General features: G+C 45.4%; 1 protein-coding gene and 1 long non-coding RNA gene across 2 annotated transcripts in view; both read left to right on the forward strand.

Annotated features, from left to right (window-relative positions):
• The window catches only part of Ms (neuropeptide receptor myosuppressin), a 52891-nt gene extending 36178 nt beyond the window's left edge, over positions 1-16713 (forward strand). Inside the window, exons 2-3 of the mRNA XM_045727319.2 lie at positions 13187-13406; positions 16158-16713. Coding sequence (XP_045583275.1) covers positions 13190-13406; positions 16158-16246 — 306 coding nt within the window. The 5' untranslated portion in view covers positions 13187-13189 and the 3' untranslated portion in view covers positions 16247-16713. The remainder of the gene's footprint in view (positions 1-13186; positions 13407-16157) is intronic.
• LOC138363025 (uncharacterized) overlaps positions 1-21190 on the forward strand; it is a 439332-nt gene that overhangs the window by 122917 nt on the left and 295225 nt on the right. The window lies entirely within an intron of this gene.

Below are 21190 nucleotides of genomic sequence, written 5' to 3' on the forward strand. Positions count from 1 at the left end.
TTGCCACAAAACATTGCCACGAAACATTGCCACAAAACATTGCCACAAAACGTTGCCACAAAACATTGCCACAAAACGTTGCCACAAAACATTGCCACGAAACGTTGCCACGAAACATTGCCACAAAACATTGCCACAAAACGTTGCCACAAAACATTGCCACAAAACGTTGCCACGAAACATTGCCACAAAACATTGCCACAAAACATTGCCACAAAACATTGCCACAAAACATTGCCACAAAACATTGCCACAAAACATTGCCACGAAACATTGCCACAAAACATTGCCACAAAACGTTGCCACAAAACATTGCCACAAAACGTTGCCACAAAACATTGCCACGAAACGTTGCCACGAAACATTGCCACAAAACATTGCCACAAAACGTTGCCACAAAACATTGCCACAAAACATTGCCACAAAACGTTGCCACAAAACATTGCCACAAAACATTGCCACAAAACATTGCCACAAAACATTGCCACAAAACGTTGCCACGAAACGTTGTCACAAAACATTGCCACAAAACGTTGCCACGGAACGTTGCCACGAAACGTTGCCACGGAACGTTGCCACGAAACGTTGCCACAAAACGTTGCCACGAAACATTGCCACGAAACATTGCCACGAAACATTGCCACGAAACATTGCCACGAAACATTGCCACGAAACATTGCCACGAAACATTGCCACGAAACATTGCCACAAAACGTTGCCACAAAATATTACCACAAAACATTGCCACAAAACATTGCCACAAAACATTGCCACAAAACATTGCCACAAAACATTGCCACAAAACATTGCCACAAAACATTGCCACAAAACATTGCCACAAAACATTGCCACAAAACATTGCCACGAAACATTGCCACAAAACATTGCCACAAAACGTTGCCACAAAACATTGCCACAAAACGTTGCCACAAAACATTGCCACGAAACGTTGCCACGAAACATTGCCACAAAACATTGCCACAAAACGTTGCCACAAAACATTGCCACAAAACATTGCCACAAAACGTTGCCACAAAACATTGCCACAAAACATTGCCACAAAACATTGCCACAAAACATTGCCACAAAACGTTGCCACGAAACGTTGTCACAAAACATTGCCACGAAACATTGCCACAAAACATTGCCACAAAACGTTGCCACAAAACATTGCCACAAAACATTGCCACAAAACATTGCCACAAAACGTTGCCACGAAACGTTGTCACAAAACATTGCCACGAAACATTGCCACAAAACGTTGCCACGAAACGTTGTCACAAAACATTGCCACGAAACATTGCCACAAAACGTTGCCACAAAACGTTGCCACGAAGCAGTGTGACAAACATTGTCGTCCCCAGTTTCTTCCAGACGGCGCCGTCAGAGCCCGGATTGTCTTCCACTCTATATAATAGTTTCCCGATACTCTCTAAATACCGGAACCTCTGCATCTAGAACAGAGGTCAATAGGTCCCTTGTACGGCTCTGTCCTCACCTATACAGACCCGTCCTCACCTGTACAGACCCGTCCTCACCTGTACAGACCCGTCCTCACCTGTACAGACCCGTCCTCACCTGTACAGACCCGTCCTCGCCTGTACAGACCCGTCCTCGCCTGTACAGACCCGTCCTCATCTGTACAGACCCGTCCTCGCCTGTACTGACCCGTCCTCACCTGTACAGACCCGTCCTCACCTGTACAGACCCGTCCTAACCTGTACAGACCCGTCCTCGCCTGTACAGACCCGTCCTCGCCTGTACAGACCCGTCCTAACCTGTACAGACCCGTCCTCACCTGTACAGACCCGTCCTCACCTGTACAGACCCGTCCTCACCTGTACAGACCCGTCCTCGCCTGTACAGACCCGTCCTCACCTGTACAGACCCGTCCTCGCCTGTACTGACCCGTCCTCACCTGTACAGACCCGTCCTCACCTGTACAGACCCGTCCTCGCCTGTACAGACCCGTCCTCACCTGTACAGACCCGTCCTCACCTGTACGGACCCGTCCTCACCTGTACAGACCCGTCCTCGCCTGTACAGACCCGTCCTCGCCTGTACAGACCCGTCCTCACCTGTACAGACCCGTCCTCACCTGTACGGATTCATGTAGGGATCTTGGTTTAATGAAACCGGTTTTTACATAGCACTATCAAGCTTACAGAACCCGGTGAAGCGCATGTAACTTCCGCCAGGAAAAGCTTATTAAGCTTCAATGGAATTTTAACTTCTCTGAAGCTTTACATTAACTTTAAAGCTTTTGTAAGAATGATAATTTCTTAAGAAATTCAGGAGTATTATAACTTCCTGGAAGCTTCAGTTGAATTGTAACTTAATTGAAACTTTATGATAACATCTTTGAAGCTTTAATAAGAACTCTTTAAAAGCTTTATTATTATCGGTGGAATTCCTGGTTGATGCGAAGACTTTAGTCTGACGGAGGACTCTTGAGACCGATCATTATGTTGTTCTAAGAGCTTAAGACTAGCCATTGTGGTGTTCTAAGAGCTTAAGACGAGCCATTATTGTGTTCTAAGAGCTTAAGACGAGTCATTATGGTGTTCTAAGAGTCTACACTCCGACCTGCTGATAAATATGCTGTGGTACTCTATATATTCTTAGAGTATACTACCAATAGTGCAAGTATATATGTCGATTAGCATTATAAATGTGTGGCCACGTCTGTGGTAGGAAAAAAACTAGTGGTAGTATACTCTACCACAGCAGAAGTAGAGTGGTAGAGTATACCACTCTAGTAGAGTGGTAGAGTATAATACTCTAGTAGAGTGGTAGAGTATACCTCTCTAGCTAACAGCACAAGTCAACTGGTTTGTCGGTATGATTGGTTAGTTTCTTAGAGGCGGTGCTACGTTCTTAGAGGCGGTGCTAGGTTCTTAGAGGCGGTGCTAGGCTTTTAAGAGACGGTGCTAGGTTCTTAGAGGCGGTGCTAGGCTTTTAAGAGACGGTGCTAGGTTCTTAGAGGCGGTGCTAGGCTCTTAGAAGCGGTGCTAGGCTCTTAGAGACGGTGCTAGGTTCTTAGAGACGGTGCTAGGTTCTTAGAGACGGTGCTAGGCTCTTAGAGGCGGTGCTAGGCTCTTAGAGGCGGTGCTACGTTCTTAGAGGCGGTGCTACGTTCTTAGAGGCGGTGCTAGGCTTTTAAGAGACGGTGCTAGGTTCATAGAGGATGATCATGTTCCTTCAGTGTCATCATGTTTCTAGAGCCTCATTATCATGTTCCTCCAGCGTCATCCTCATATTCCTCCAGCCATTGATCCTACACATTCAGGTGGAATAATTTAAGTGGCGCTGACTGTCACTGGCGTAGAGGCTGTGATTCTACCAATTTCGTCGCTCTACTGTTCGTTCTGTTAATGGTAATTGACATGTAATAAATTGTAGCACAAATTGCTTGAGATTGCTGTCAAGAACGGTAGTTTGTAGGTAGTGTAAGATTAGTAAGATTAGTAAAGTTGAGCTCAGAATTTTGAATTAGAAGATGAGTTAATTAGCAATAAATAGATATAAATATGGAGATAAATACTGAAACTCCTCAAAATGGACATTAAAATACCCAAAACTGCATGTGTACTCACCTAATTGTACTTACCTAATTGTGCTTGCGGGGGTTGAGCTTTGGCTCTTTGGTCCCGTTACAGTACATGTGTGTACTGAGACGGATGCTAGAGCTCTCGGGAAAATATACTTCGACCTGTTAAGAGCTAAAGGTTATTGACTGGGTTAACAATGCTGCAATCTACGTTTAAATACTATCCCGGCTGTGTTGGAGCCGGCGGCTGAGCGAACAGAACACTGGACGCGTGATCCTATGGTCCCGGGTTCGATCCCGGATGCCCCTGTTACCTAGCAGTAAATAGGTACCTGGGAGTTAGTCAGCTGTCACGGGCTGCTTCCTAGGAGTGGAGGCCTGGTCGAGGATCGGGCCGCGGGGACACTAAGCCCCGAAATCATCTCAAGATAACCTTAAGATAAGATGCTATTATTCCATACACAAACTAAATATTATTCACGACGTATCTCGTATACATAAAAATCTGTTGAACTGGCGTATGTATCTTGTATACTGAATGTATCTTGTATACATACTACCCTCGACCTCTACTATCTACATCTTCTTGGGTACATCCAAGAGACTTATCACCTGTCAACAAATCGTCCTTTAAAATTCTGAAAGACGCGTCGGATGATTTTCCTTGTGATTGGTGTCAAGCGGAGGTCATGAAGCAGGCGGCTCACTGGGACGACAATCTCCCACAATGGCCCGGCCGGATGGCTGTGGATTTTATCGCTGACAGCACACACTCCTTTGTCTGCCCTTCGCAGTAGAACCTTCCGTGTTTGGTGGGGGGGGGGGGGCTGTTGCTCTTGGTGGGGGTGAGGGTTGCTCTCTGCTCTGCTGCTCTTGGTGGGGGTGAGGGCTGCTCTGTGTTGCTCTTGGTGGGGTTGAGGGCTGCTCTCTGCCGCTCTTGGTGGGGGTGAGGGCTGCTCTGTGTTGCTCTTGGTGGGGGTGAGGGCTGCTCTCTGCTGCTCTTGGTGTGGGGTGGGAGCTGCTCTGTGCAGCTCTTGATGTGGGGGGGGGGTGGAGGGGGAAGGCGGAACTCTGTCCTGCCAAAATAATTCCCGACTCTGTCACATGTATCTCACTCACCTGTTCAGCCTGGGTTTAACTGTTCAACTGAGCTTCACCTGTTCACCCTGCGTCATTTGTTCACCTGAACCTCACCTTCACATGTTCATCTATCATTGTTCACCTGCTGGGTGAGCAGAGAAACTCGGCCCTTCGGCTCCTCGCATTATACTCATGAGAGAGGGAAGATGGGTGTGGAATGGGGTCCCAAGAGGAAGAGGAGGAGGATGGGTGATGGGGAGGTGAAGGGAGGGGCTGTTGGAGGCTGGGAAGGGGAAGAGGTTAGGGTTAAACATAATGTGAAGGGGATTATAGAAAGGGAGACTGGAATGGAATGATCAAGAGAAAGCGCCAAGCCATTACGACTATATAGCACTGGGAAGGGATGAGGATAAGGATTTGGGATGGGACGGGGGGAAAGGAATGGTGCCCCAACCACTTGGACAGTCGGGGATTGAACGCCGACCTGCATGAAGCGAGACCGTCGCTCTTCCGTCCAGCCCAAGAAGGTGAAAGAATGAAGAAAGGATGATGGACGGAGGAAGTATAGTAGGCGGTGAGAGAGAGAGAGCGAGAGAGAGCGAGAGAGAGAGAGAGAGAGAGAGAGAGAGAGAGAGAGAGAGAGAGAGAGAGAGAGAGAGAGAGAGAGAGAGAGAGAGAGAGAGAGAGAGAGAGAGAGAGAGGGTAATTCAGTCTTTTATTTCAAGCCTTGCAACATCGTGCTGGGTGTGACTTTTCTGGAAGACTTAAGGCTGTTCGTCAATAGCTCCGACAAGCTATTCATTAATAGCCACAGTGAAACAAGCAGCTCGTTAATTCCTCCAGTTAACAAACTCTACTAGTTCCTGTAACCCTTGCTCAACACTTTGAGTGACACCGATTAATTTCAGGTGATTAGTACCTTAACTGACTGCTGACTCAGTGGTTAAGGAAGTCTTAAGTAATGTTTTAGTACCGCATATTCAGCAATAAGTAACATTTAGAAACTGAGAATATTTTTAAGTAATATTTAGTTACTGGGAATCCTCAAAATAACATTTAGGAGCAGGAGTGTAATTTTAAGTAACATTTAAAAGGGAGCCGGTCGACTGAGCGGACAGCACGCTGTACTTGTAATCCTGTGGTCCCGGGTTCGATCCCGGGCGCCGGCGAGAAACAATGGGCAGAGTTTCTTTCACCCTATGCCCCTGTTACCTAGCAGTAAAATAGGTACCTGGGTGTTAGTCAGCTGTCACGGGCTGCTTCCTGGGGGTGGAGGCCTGGTCGAGGACCGGGCCGCGGGGACACAAAAGCCCCGAAATCATCTCAAGATAACCTCAAGATTTAGGAACTGGGTATACTGGAGAAGTGTAGAGAAACACCTGTCGTTAATCCGACCTTACAGCTTGAAGCATCCTGCCCATCTTACAATGTACTACAAGTCTACCAGTACTGGGAATTTAGATTTAGGCAGACGAGGAACTGCGGCCCTCCAGAATGATTTGACACGACCGTGTGACCGTCAGTTCCAGCCGTACACCGTCCAGACGGAGGCCCGAGTTGACGGGTGGTGTGGAGCGGGACGAGACTGACAGGTCTGAGTGACGCAGAATGTAAGATGTTGACGCAGGAGAGCGTCTCATGTTTTTCTTTGCGTCCGTCCGCAACCCTCGGTGTGCCTTCCGGCGGGTACTGAGGTGTTGGGAGGGCCGGGTGGCGCCCCCAGCACCTCGCTTCTCTTGTGGGTCACGTCTCTGCCGGAGATGTGACGGCTCTGGCGAGTTCCACAGGGACACGCCGGGCTGGAATTTCATAATTGGCAGCCATGATGAAATAAAATGACAAGAAAGAAGAATATATGACAGAAAATAAACATAACTGAGGCAAATATTGCTATATGTTGGAATCTGAAATATTGGAATCTCGGGCCTCGCCGTACTGGAGAAGTTCTTCTTATATATATCCTCGCATCGAATTAAACATGTCAAATCGTAATGCAAGAGACAGGATTTGCCGGATCCCCTCCCACTTCCCCTCCCTACCCACCCCCTTCCCCTCCAATCCCTCCCCTTCCTAGGCCCCCTGTCCCCTTCCTACGCCCCCTGTCCCCTCCCTACCCACCCGTGGCAGTGGAGGCTGCGGAACAGAACGACAAGTTTGTAAATTTGGGAGATGGGTCGGCAGTGTTGTGATGTATCTGGCCAACTTTCCTCACAATGGACCGTGTTAGTTCCACGCTCCTGCCTGGCGGCTCGCTAAGCTCCCGCCTCCCAATATTTACCAGGTCCTTCCGCCCGGGAAATATTTACCCGAATTGCTCAATATTTTGACACGATAACTTAACGAGTTGAAGGTCTGTTGTTATTGTTGCTGTTTATGTTGCTTATGTCTGCTGCGGTTATTATTTGATATTGTTTTGTTTATTATTGTTTTTTGTAAGTTTTGATTCGGTAGGAGGCGGGAATCTTGTTTATAATTGGATTATATTTGTCTCAATGCACACACACACACACACACACACACACACACACACACACACACACACACACACACACACACACACACACACACACACACACACACACACAAGTGATGTGGTGGAGGCTGACTCCATACACAGTTTCAAATGTAGATATGATAGAGCCCAATAGGCTCAGGAATCTGTACACCAGTTGATTGACGGTTGAGAGGCGGGACCAAAGAGCCAGAGCTCAACCCCCGCAAGCACAATTAGGTGAGTACACACACACTCACACTCTTAGGTGGATGCTATCCGCACTCCAGTTAAGAGACTCGTTCATAAAAATTACTCGCAAAATGAGAGAGACAAAGAGAGAGAGACAGAGAAAGAGAGAGGCAACATAAAACTTCCCAGAAGAAACACAAAATGATGGAGTTGACCATAAAGTGATCCTGGACTGTTATCAAGTCGTCTTAAATCCTTTTTCGGGATACTATTATCACCCGCATTAGTGCGACTTGTTCGCTGTATAGATCAATACAGTTAGTCACTATAGCACGCAGGTCAACCATTCCTGTTGACCTTAACATGATCATCACGAAACATCCAGAGGCGTCATACGACAGAGAATGTTAAACGATCGTTTATAATTAACCAGAATGTATCCCCACGAGGCTAATTAGTGTAATTGAGCTGTGTGTGTGTGTAATTGATGACGAGTTTATGTTTTAATAGTCATCAATTATTTAACCAGTCGTTTAGTGTCATTGTACATAGTTGTATTTGCTGATTATTTAAGCGGTGACATGGTATACTTATATTATTTATTAGTAAAATTGTTAATATAAGTGTTTTGTTTACTTGTGGAGTGAACTTCTCGTAGGTTAGCTGCGGCGGCCATGTTGTCATCTACGGCGGCCATGTTGTCATCTACGGCGGCCATGTTGTCATCTACGGCGGCCATGTTGTCATCTACGGCGGCCATGTTGTCATCTACGGCGGCCATGTAGATGATCCCTTAGTGAGGCTAAATATGTACATATGCAGGTCTCTGGTCTTCGACAGTATTCCTAAGAATATTCCTCAATAGTCTGAAGACCAGACCACACACCAGAGGCTGAGGAGACGACCTCTCGGTCTGTCCTGGACCATTATGTCTACCATTAAGATCTTCTTTGCCTTCAGCCATGTTATTGTGACTCGTCGTCTTCAATAGACGTGTGTGGAAGACTGGAGACGTTGCATGAGCAGATAGGCGGCTTCACTAGAGGAGTAGGTACTGCCATCTGCAACATTACTAGGAACAGGTAACTCAGGTTCAGCAATAGTGTTCAGTCTTAATCTAGACAAAGCATTCGATCATGCAAGCCTGTAAGAAATTTTACTCATATTAGTAAGTAAATGTTGTCGAGGGGGGGGGGGGGTAAAACTGTTACTATGGAGTCGAGACAACCTCAACCACAGGTATACGAGAGTAAATAGCAATAAGAAACTACCAATTGCGTGGGAGTGGGACTCAAGGAGGAGTCCTTTATCCTTTTTATTGTTTAATCCCTTATAGAAAACCTAGTTACCACGACGTTCAATTGCTCGGCTTAGCTGATGGTATAGCATTAGTCGTCACAGGTGCTTCACATTTTAATAAACACAAGTGGCGCTAGATCAAGTAACATCTACATGCAGTATTTTAGGGCTAAAAATATCTGCATAGAAGTCTAAAGCAATGAGACTAGGTGGCAACACTGTAGACAGACAGGCAACAGCCCGCCCTCATAAACAAAGGCCAAAGTCCATTCCATGCACCAGCCAAACCCCCTGCTGTTTATGAATGAAAAACGGTTTACACACGACTCACAACTGATGACGTTCGAACACTTCCGGATCAAGTTCTTCACTGACAACTTTTGTTCGAACCACAACGCTGTAAATGCTTCACCCACGTACTACAAATACAAATAATCGCCAACAGAACCTAAACACCTAACCTAACCAATGCCTAAATATGCAAAGTATGCTAATATAACAATATTAATTTATATCTGAGAAAATTCCTATCTTGAATGAACAGGATGTTAACATTGATGAATGTCTCTTTGGGGTCGACCGCTGGATGGAATGAACTTGATCTGAGGACGGGTTACATGCCCAGTCCCTCCATGCGGTGCTCAGACACAAACACGCACTCATCAATATTTAACATACGCATGATTAAAAATAATAATTTCTCAAATGGTAAATTAATATTAATACGCATATCTAGGCGTAGGTTAGGTTACTTGTTTAGGTTCTGTTGGCAATAGTCGGGTTTGAAGTAGGAAGGTTAGGAGTTAAGAGTTCTGCGACTCGTAAACAGGTTGTCAGCGATGGAGTGCTCGAAGGTCATCAGTTATAAGTAGTGTGTGTAAACCGTTATTAATTCATAAACAGGAAGTTTGGTCGGCTGGACGAGCATTTGACCTGTGTGGACGAGGACGGGCTGCCTTAAAACATTAGCCAATAATCGTTAATATGCCGTTCTGTTTATGAATGAACAGCATTTTAAACACAGCTCTCAGGTAATTACGCCCAAACTTTGATTGAAACATGCTTCATTCACTATTAGTTTTTTAAGTGCACCTCACTAAATGCTTCACCAACATGCTGAAAATATAAATAATGCCCAACTGAGCTTAAGCACTTAACCCAATAAATCCTAGGCCTAACTATACACAAATTTCACGAAAATATAGTTTTCGGTGACGAATTGTACGTTAAAATTTACACTCGTGTCCATGAGCTCGGCCGCAGCTTGGACGAGCACAGCGTGACAGCGGTTTGTCAAAATACACATAACTACCCCACCACCTAATCTAAACTTGGCCAAACTATGCACAAAACCATTATCCACAATATTAATTTATTTATGAGAAAACACAGTTTTTGGATTACTCCGTAAACAAGGATATACCTACAGACCTGTGTGGACCGTCCCAGCTTGGACACCTTGAAGCTGCACCGGAAATAATGGACTTGACAGCGAGAACGAAAGATAATGTATTCTCCCTCAAATTACGACAGGCAAGAAAAGTTGAGAATGAAAGAGAAAGAATAACTAATAATTACCACAAGAAGGCAGCAAGCCAGTACTATTATTTAGCACAAAAGGGCATAAAGTAGAAAAAGCGATTGAGAAATAAGTATTGCATATAACGTGACTCTGATTAATTATTATTATTATCACAACTTATATTAACATAAACCTACATGGGGTTAATTTATAGGGGTTTTCCAGCAGGTAAAAGGCGTACGAATAGTGCTATGTCTGGTGCTTACATGTTCCAAGGTTGCCTTATTGGCTAGTCTAGTCAATACTCCGCTCCTTGCAACATATACACATTAGTCGAACTGTGTAGGACATTGCAACTATGCCATTGCAGACACGCTGCAGGATGCCCCTTCCAACCCCGCACCCCAGAATTAATTAATGAGATAAACACATATATGTTTTATTAATTTATATTATTTTTATAATCATTATTTTATGTTAATTGAAACATGTAACATTAACAACTGTAAGTCTTTTTTACCTTACAAATAAAAAAGAAAAAAGACAGAAAAAATAACATCTAATGCGAGGGATTGCAAATCACTCAGTAAGGCTGAACATTTTTTTTATCAATACATTGGGTACATCTGCATTAGTGCAGCTACCCTAGACTATATGAAGTGGAGTACAGTGTGTCAAAAAAGCTAACTAGGTGATGCTATAAAATCCCCATCACACAGGATGGTTAGTCATACAGAGGCATGTGATAGGCAGTCTGCACTGGCAGACTCCGGAAGCATTTTGAGGATAACATCAACACAAGAGTGAATAAGGCAGCAGTGGTAATAAAAGTCCCCATCTCGCAGGATGGTTAGTTATACAGGGCCATATGTTTAGTAGCCTGCACTGGCAAATTTTGGGTACACTGTAGGGGCAGCGCACCGAGATTAAAGTCTGCGGACAATGACATCCAGATTTCACTAACACGTTCACTACTGGATTAGTTATGCTTTATATACCATGCGATATAACGTTGACATTACTTATGAAATCATCGATTCTAAATACATCACTAAATCTTTTCACGATAACAGGATGGAGTATTTTAATTTGATAATTAGGAAAAACAAAAATATGTTCAGGGTAACTAATTTATACAAATTTAGTAGGCCAGCCAGAGGCTTAGGGCCCGCGCAGGAATTTACCTGCAAAAAAAAAAAAATAATAATAAAAAAAATAAAAACTAGTCGTAAAATCAGAGGATGACTTGTACGTCAAGGCGATAAATTTTACAAACAGAGGGAGAGAGTTTGCAGTGAAATAAATTTATGCTCCAATGTTTGGTTTGAGCATACCCGGCCCCGCTCTGGTACACACACGCGCGCGCGCACACACACACACACACACACACACACACACACATACACACACACACACACACACACACACACACACACACACACACACACACACACACACACACACCTCCCCCTCCAACAAACACACAGATCCTTGTATTCCGAGAATAGACACAACCAAAAGCCCTCACCATCACCAACCACTACCAAACCTGCACATAATATGTCACATTTGTTGATCTGGCAGCTATACTTTCCTTTATAATACTTGTTATTGCAGCTTGTCGCTATAAGAAGATTAACATTAAGGCCAGATTTCCCCGCTTTCAACACCACCTCAAGCTGATTATTCCCCTCATCAGTCGCTCTGCTAGGGAGAAAATACCACGGCAGCCTTCATGGTAAAGTCCTTACTATTTCCAACGTGTATCGACTCTATCCCGGGCAACGCCGGGATAGAAAGCCAGACTATCCCGGCGGTGCCCGGGATAGTCTGGCTTCCTCCCAACCCCCATTACTGCCGTCTTCTCCTATCTCCGCCTCCCCCCCCCCCCCCGCCCTCGTCCCCATCCTCAACTCTTTCCTCCCCGTCCCCCCCATTTCTCCTCCTTCCCCCACGTCTTTCCCCTCTCCCCACCATCTTAGTCCCACCATTCATCTCCCCCTCCCCTATCCCCCAGCACCCCCCACCATCCACTGCCTATCCCAGTCCACCTCTACTTCCTCTTTTCGCAGAAAATATATTATTATGAAATAACGTTGATAAACATCACACTCTTTGGTTTTATATTCCTGATTTCATGCTGGATTCATTCCTGCTTTCATTTCAATCGCTCGGGGGTGTTGTGTTGCACACTATATTTCTTGAAGCATAAAATTTAGGCCTATCCTGACCAGCCTATCTCCGTCCCTGTTCCCCCTACAAATTTTGGTGAGGCTAGCACCTAGCGTCTGGCTTCCAGCTTTGGACAGGCAGACAGACATTATCTCTTGAAGGATAAAAAAGTTGAATTAAGTTAAAATATTAGTGATAGTGGTAGGAGAGCGCTCATAGGTGATGGGAAAACAGAGGGAGGTGTTGAGAGAACAGTGATAACTGCTGGGAGAAACAGGCAGGTGCTAGGAGAACACGGGCAGGTGCTAGGAGAACACGGGCAGGTGCTAGGAGAACACGGGCAGGTGCTAGGAGAACACGGGCAGGTGCTAGGAGAACACGGCAGGTGCTAGGAGAACACGGGCAAGTGCTAGGGGAACACAGGAAAGTTGGCGGTGTCCGAGGGGAAACTATAGTGAGTAAGCCTTACCATAATATACGGGAAGGCCTCCTACCGTGACCTCTCACCCTACTAAGAGGGATGAGCAGCCGGCTACTCGCGAATCCGCCTGGATAAAAAATAGTATCTTCCTTTCTTACAGTTGAAAGCAGATAGAGGAAAGCGGGAGTTGACATGGTCGCTGTGTTGTCGCCTGACCTACGAGCAATTTCCCACCGGGGAGATCAACTCATCTATCTCGGGAGATGACATGTTTCTCAGCGGTGTGATCTGCCAGGCGTCACATCCTCACACGACCTCCCATATTAACCCCCAGAAGAGTACCTCGTCAACAGACAGAACACCTCCCCCCACCCCACAACCTTCCCAGGCTCACCCCTCCCCCCGTTCTTTAACCTCCACAGCACCAAACCCTCAACACCACCTTCTTCTCCCCGGCAGAAAATGATGTGCAGCAGCAGCAGCAGCTCGTGGTGCAGCCTCCTGCTGGTGGGCGTGGTGGTGGCGCTGGGCGTGTGTGTGGGTGTGGGCGAGGCCATCCCCCCTCCCATCTGCCTCAACCAACAGCTGCCTCTCAGCCCCTATGCTAAGAAGCTGTGCGCAGCCCTCTCCAACATCTCAGAGTTCTCCCGGGCCATGGAGGAGTACCTCGACGCCCAAGGTGAGCACCTCCCTCCTGCATAGAAGTGTAAAGCAATGTAAACACGTTCATCTTGGTCTGCCTGTGTGAAAAATCCTTGGTGGGGATATTTGGCTTTATTCTTTGTGTAAGGTTCTAATCCTTTGTGGTATTTGACTTTATCCTTTGTGTAAGAGTGTGATCTTTGGGGTATTTGACTTTAATCTTCGTGGACTTTACCCTTGAGGATAAATTTAAAATCAGACCCAGATGTTTCATTAGTAACGAACATGTACAAATCATCACCCATCTGGTTGGACTGAACAAGTGCGCAACAGCAAGATAATTACATGTTGCACATACATTCAATAGCACAAAACATTCATTTTGAATGGTGATATACACGCTAGTGGTAAAACAATGTAATAGTGAATGAATCATGTTAAAACATAACTACTTTAGCCCCATTAGTTCTTGGGGGATGTGCGTGGATATGTTCGTGAATTCGTTGTTGATATATGAGTTTAGTAGTTGCGGATAAAGGTCTTCAGCCCTTTATCTTCATGATCTGAGAAAAGATGCTTAATCTGATGCATTCTAGAGCTTGTGGACATTACCATCAGCAAGTTAGATACACGACCGAACAGCAACGTTACCTCAGTCTTCGATGTCTATTGGAAACACCAGATGTCCCAAAGACAGTGTGAAGGGCACTCTGCTTCCACAACCCTGGAGCACTCTGCCTGTACTCAACTCTCTCCAGCACCTCACACTTCCCTCCAATCCCTCACCCTTGTCTATTTAACCCCTCACCCTCCCCTATTCTTCTCTCGGAGATATAATTCGTTCCCCCTTTTCCCACTCTTTCTTTACCCTTAAGGGACACAAAGGGCACAAACTTGTTTACTTCACGTGCGCCAGAACCCCTTCCCCGCCCTTCATCCCCTCCCCCCCAGTGACCTCTATGGGGCCATGAATTACCTCCTCCAACAGCTAGTTCGGTCGTTATGAGCTTGCTCTGATAATTAACGACGGTATTGTGGAGGCGCCGAGGTCGTAAACACTTTCTTCTTTATCGTACGACTCGCTCAGAGCTGTTGTTGTTAATTTTTAGGAAGTCGTTGTCGTGATCGGAGTCGTTGCTTGAGCCTACATGGCGCTGCAACCCATCCTCCGAATTGACAGTACGTTATACTACTAAGTGTAATACGTACATTTCCTGACTGTTATACATAGTACATAATTGCACTTACGGGGCTGTTACATTTATCCATCCCCCCTCCCCCGATTTAAGTTTCCTCGTTTTCTGTTGGGACACTTGAAATTTTAAGATGAAATTTTAATGTTCAGTTGCTGATGATGATGATGAAGATTAAGCCACCCAAAAGGTGGCACGGGCATGAATAGCCCGTAAGTGGTGGCCATTTTAAGCCATTACCAGTATCAAGAGCTGATACTGGAGATCTGTGGAGGTGCGAATGCACCCTGCATGATGGGAGATGTCTCCCTTGTGAATGTGTTAAGATGAAGATGAAGCCACCCAATAGGTGGCACGGGCATGAATTGGTAAGTGGTGGCCCTTTTGAGCCATCACCAGTATCAATAGATGATACTGGAGATCTGTGGAGGTGCGACTGCACCCAGCGTGACGGGAGATGTCTCCCGTGTTTTAAACAGATGAAGAAGATGAAGATGAAGCCACCCAAAAGATGGCACGGGCATGAATAGCTCGTAAGTGGTGGCCCTTTCGAGCCATCACCAGTATCAAGAGCTGATACTGGAGATCTGTGGAGGTGCAAGTGCATTCAGCGTGACGGGAGATGTCTCCCATGAATGTGTCCAAGATGACGATTAAACCATCGAAAAGGTGGCACGGGCATGAATAGCCCGTAAGTGGTGGCCCTTTTGAGCCATTACCAGTATCAAGAGCTGATACTGGAGATCTGTGGAGGTGCAACTGCACCCTGCGTAACGGGAGATGTCTCCCGGACCAAGTGGTGACCAAATGGTGCAGTTGCTATAAACAAGTTTTAAATATTAGGATTTTCTTTTTCACTTTTATTAAACAATAGAGATTTTATACAAAATTTGAAAATATCCTGAGTTATTTTACAATTTATTGAAATATTTTAGTTTTGTTTTATTTGTTTTATAAAACTGTAATATCAATATAGCTATAGGTTAAGTAGTAGTTATAATTAAGATGCAATAAAATGCTTATCTTCACAAACTAAGACAGTTAGGTCAGGTCGTGGTTTTCTAATCAGCTTTTTAGGTAAACTCAAATATTCACAATATATTAGATAGTACGATTTAATACTAAGTGTAAATAAGTACAATTCTTGACTGTCATACATAGTACATAATTGCACTTATGGGGCTGTGTACATTTACCTCCCCATTTTTGGAGGACGGGCTGGGCTCTATCGTATCTACATTTGAAACTGTGTATGGAGTCAGCCTCCACCACATGTGTGTGTGTGTGTGTGTGAACAAAATATTAGTAAATATATACTACTCGAAGAAAAAATTCCATTAGCGTTACATATATTACGACGGGATACAATATACATTTAAGCATCAATTAAACCTCGCTGCCGGCCTCACCAATCTGAAGTTGACTGTTGAGAGGCAAGCCAGGCTTGTATGGTATGGTATAACTCACTCTCTCTCTCTCTCTCTCTCTCTCTCTCTCTCTCTCTCTCTCTCTCTCTCTCTCTCTCTCTCTCTCTCTCTCTCTCTCTCTCTCTCTCTCCCCTTCACTACCGCTAACTGCCTCTCGTCTCTTTCCAGCCGTCAAGAACCTCATGCCCGTGAACGAGCCCGAGGTCAAGCGCCAAGACCTGGACCACGTCTTCCTACGGTTCGGACGCTCCCAGTAACCAGAGAGAAGAGCGCGGGAAGGAGAAGAAGGAAGAGTTCACGCGGCTCTGGCAACACTCCTCGCCCGAGGGACCCTGCAGATAATGCCTAAGGAGGATTAATCTAATGTTACTCTGCCAGCCTTTTTTTTGGTTTCAGCCTTTGGTGACACTGCTTATGTACTGATATTGTGTTTTTTCTGTGTGTGTCCTTAGTGGTGAATGATCTCTTGATTATCTTGACCAAAAAATGGCTGGCACGGTTACATGAAAACTTTGTCTTTGTTTGATTTTGTTAATATTACACCTCGATATGAAAAAGAAAAACCAAAAACAATTTGTGTGTGATTTTGATTTGAATTAAATGCAATATTATATATATATATACATACATATTATATACATATATATTTATGTTTTTTATCTCATGTAAAATATGCAGCACTCATTTTTAGAATATTCTAAATAAAGCTGAATCTCCCTACAACTATGCTATGTTTTGATTGAACTGATTGAACGGTTGAACATTGAGTTGCAGGATAGAACTGTTCTTCCTCAGGTCATTGAGATCCATCCATGTGTATATCTCCTACAGTTGCTGAGACCTGCTTGCATGATGAACTCCGCCAGTTGCTCTATATACCTCTTATCTGAGAATTAAAACGCTGAACACGCCATACTAAGCGTATTTTCACACTCCTTCACGTAATTGTTGAGAGTCCAGGTTCCAGGATATGCCCCACCCAGAGAGCCACCGTGTGGATTACCTTTATTAAATAATGAAAGCACTCTATAGATATAGAGATATCTCTGTAGATATACTCTATAGCACTTGTCAAGCACTACTATAGTAGACACAACAAGGTTTTCATTTTCACTTGGCAATGAACCTCACCCAATTAAAACATACACTATAGATTATATATTTAAATCTCTATGTTTCTTTTTCACCGAACTAAATTTACCCAAACCTATAGATAATTTGCATTGGCTGTTTCAAATTATCCACTAACATTTAATTGAGTAAATCAGTATAAATAAAAATAATTAACTACAACATTCACTTACCATGCGCAAATCCAGCAAGAATAAATGTCGTATTATTCAATTTTCCTACTCTTAATTTTTATTGAATTATTCCTAACCTATATTTACATGCTGAAGATGTTAAATGTACTTCTGAAAAGGTTTCTTTAAGTGTGTTAAAATACAAATTCTCGCATGTAGATGAATCTAGGCTATTAGAAATCAATATGAACATCCTAGTTCGTATAATCCTGACTGATAATTCTCTTCACTGTAATCCTGACAGTGATAATCCCGAAGGGATACTCTTGATGATGATAGTGGCCAAATGGATACTCCAAGCGGTGATTAATAGCCAAATGGGTGCTCCAGACGGTGAAAATAGCCAAAGGGGTACACCTAATGGTGTACCCCTTTGAGCAAGTACTAATAGTAATAATTGCTCCGGTTAAATTAGGTTACAGTGACTATAATAATCAATATTTTATGATCACGATCATTAATATAATTACGACCATGATAATTGATATAATTACGACCATGATAATTGATATAATTACGGCCATGATAATTGATATAATTACGACCATGATAATTGATATAATTACGACCATATGTGTATATGGTGTATGTTACGACCAATGTGTGAGACGGTGAAGAGGAACTACCCACATGAAGTGTCTCTCACTTCAAGACCACGAGACAAGCAGAGACAGCATCCAGTGACCGTACCTACGGAACATAAGCTGCCCTGTTGATACATTTAACACACAGTTAATACCCCTATGTTATGCCATTCATACACTTGTTCTTTACCACCTCACCTAAAGATAATATAATGCGATGCTAAACACAGTAAAAATTGTCTTTGAAAATGTAAGGAGTATCTTGCGAAACGCATCCCCAGACGTCAGACTATAATAAAGTGTGAAAATGAACTTTGATGAAAATTAAAAATGTCTCTCAAAGACAATATACCACCATGAGCTCTTGACCCCTAAATGATTCGAACCCGGTTCACCCGCCAGGGTATCGACCATCGGCAGACCAGTACTATAACCACTCGGCCAATGATTGTCAAAAGTGTTGGTAAGTGGGGGAGGCCTATTCATGACATCAGCAACACCCATTTGGGCTCATGCCCAGTAATACCACGAGTGTTGTTGGGTGTTGAGGGCACGGGGGGGGGGGGTCTCTTGACTTCCCAACGCAATCACTGGCTGAGTCGCTATAGTCAATTATAGGCGTAATTGATTGGAAATAGGCTACCCCTTAATTCTTTGAATGTACTACACATATATCTATTCTTACATAATTTTATATCTATTATAAATGTTACCAATTATAAAGCTATCTTATTTATACAATCATTGCCTTACACTAATATTATCTAATTCACTACTTTTTATAAATAAAGATTCAATACTCTTTGTTACTAACGGAAATACGCTCAATAATTTAACAAGAATTAGTACAGTCACGTGAATGTTTACAATCATTGTAACCATTGTAATCATTCAATTGACCTGACTAGGGAGTCTCACCTGCGCTGCCGTGCGGTGTAGACGTGTCGCCTGACCGCTCCGGAAGTTTGGGGTGGTTAACGTTTTCGCCGGCAGGGGGTGTGGGTGTGTCTACCCTCCCTGCTGTTCCTGGTGGAGTGGATGTGGCGTTTTTACGATAGGCGGCCATCTTCCAGCTGTCGTGAGGGTGAACTCCATAGGTTTGGAGTTTACTGGCCGTGCTGGTTACCCTCTTGTGGACTTTGTCTTGAGTGACATGCTCAGGGTCCCGGTCCAGGACGTCTACGGTGTCGAGCTGGTCACTGCTTGCCGTGTGATAATAAAGTTTGTGGGTGAGGCAGTGTACCGTGATTTTCTCCGGAGGTACGAGGGGCGTACTTTGCTGCTGCAGGACGGCACCGGGTCTGTGACCATTTTGGACCGCAGTGGTGCTGTGACATATGTAAGTGTCCATGGCGCCCCCATGAAGTTTCCTGAGACCCTCCTCCGGCGTTTCTTCCAGAGGTATGGCCCCGTCGTCAGTGTGCGGATGAACTCGCTGTCATCTGGGAAGTATTCGGGTGTGATGATCAACATTCGTACCCTGACCAACATTCGTACTACATGCGGGTGTTTTATGCCCGGCAACCCCGTACTTGTTTCCGGTGTGCCTTGTTGGGGCATCAGGCTGCCGGGTGCACTGCTGATCCGGTTGCTCCTGTGAATTTGTTCCGTGAAGAGGATTTCCCGCCGCTCCCTCTGGAGGAGAACTCTGGGGGTGAGGAGGTGAGCGTCCCGTTCGCTGCTGAGGCTCCCCCAGCCTCGCCCGACGTTCCCCCGGTTGTCGCAGGCCCTCCTCCGGATGTTGCGGTGCCGTTGGATGATACTCCTGCGCCTGTCTCTGGCCCTGCTGCTCCTGTGGGCCTTCCTGGTACTTCCTGTGAGGCATCGCCGTCTGCTCTCTCGTCTTCGGCTGCTGATCCCTGGCCCTGCCTCCTCTACTCGGGCCCCTACTGTGCTGGGTGCTGGGGTGGCTATGGAGCCTCCTGCTGTGTGTGGTCTGGTTCCCCCTGTGGTAGAGGCTGCAGCCGTTCTGCGTCGGGCATCGGTTCGTCCGGCTAGTGGTGCCCGTGCTTCTGGATCCGCTTCCGGCTCTGACGATATCCGGCCGGAGCCCAAACGTTCCAGGCGTTCGTCTACTGCCAGGGCCGATGTTGGGGACTTCAGTGACTGGGTCTTCAGGTGTTGACGGCGTGGATCCGGATGCGTCGTTGTCTCCGCGGCTGGTGGTGGTGGAGGTTCATGTGCCTGCTGGTGCTGATGCCCATGTCTCGGGTGTGCCTTCTGTTCCTTCCCCGCCAGGGGACCCTCCGCAGTGGGGTGTGGTGGCTTCTGCTGCCGGGGATGGTGCGGATGCTGGTGCTGGGCGTGGCCTGGTCGTGACTTTACGAAAGGATGCGAGCCGCCCTGGTTCCCTGCAGTCGTCTGGTGGTGTGCCCGTGGCCGCTGGTGCCCCTGTGGTGGTGCCTTCTGTCCGGCCCCCTCCTGTGGGGTTGCGAATTGAGGACCTGGAGGCCGGGGTTGCCAAGTTCCTGCTGTCTGAAAGGCCGGAGGACTTTCAGGATGAGCGGGTCCCCGGTGTGTGGAGTAGGGTGGCAGTTACTCGCCTCCGGTGTAACACCGTCTGGGTTCCCTGTTTGCGCGTGTTTGTTGCCGGGGTTCCGGATGACTTGGCGCCCCCGGTGGTGGGTAAAGCCTCTTGGGGGAAGTGGATGCTTTGGGAGGCGTTCAATGTGCGGTTCCCCCGGGTCTTGTTCCCAGGCAAATATGTCAGCTGATTCCATGTTACTGTAGTGTTGTGTGCCCCTATGGACTTTTGTTTGCCCAAATTGTTTTCTGTGCCCGTGCCTCTCCCTTATTTGTTGCGAGGCCGGTGTTCTGGTGAGGGCGTTTTTACTCCTGTATTTGCTTTTGTGTTGTTACTTTGCCATGTGTGTTCTACTTCTGCATTGCTAGAATGTATTGTTGTTGTTTTTTTATTTTTTATTTTTTTTATTTTTTTTTTATTATTAGCTTGTTGTGTGTTGTGGAACTTTCTTGTTCTATTTTATTATGCCCTTTATGTTGTGTTTTGTTCTCGGTCCTTCAGGCCGGTGCTTGTTTGTTGTTGTGTATGTAACTACGTTTTGTTTTCTTGATTGCATGGATTGCTTGTTTGTTATTATTGTATATTTTGGCCTCTCCCTTTGTGTGTTGTGAGGCGGCTGGTTTGGTGTGAGTGTTTTTATTCATGTCTGGTTTCTGTGATGTACATTTGCACTGGTGTTTTATTGTTGCATTATGTGTTGTACTTGTTTGCTATTTTTGTTTTGTTTGTTGTGTATTGTGATTTTCTTGTGATGTTTCATGTTATACCTCTTGATGTTTGTTTTGTTTT

Source organism: Procambarus clarkii, chromosome 10 (genome assembly GCF_040958095.1).
Source record: "Procambarus clarkii isolate CNS0578487 chromosome 10, FALCON_Pclarkii_2.0, whole genome shotgun sequence".
In the NCBI taxonomy this organism is placed as follows: Eukaryota; Metazoa; Arthropoda; class Malacostraca; order Decapoda; family Cambaridae; genus Procambarus; species Procambarus clarkii.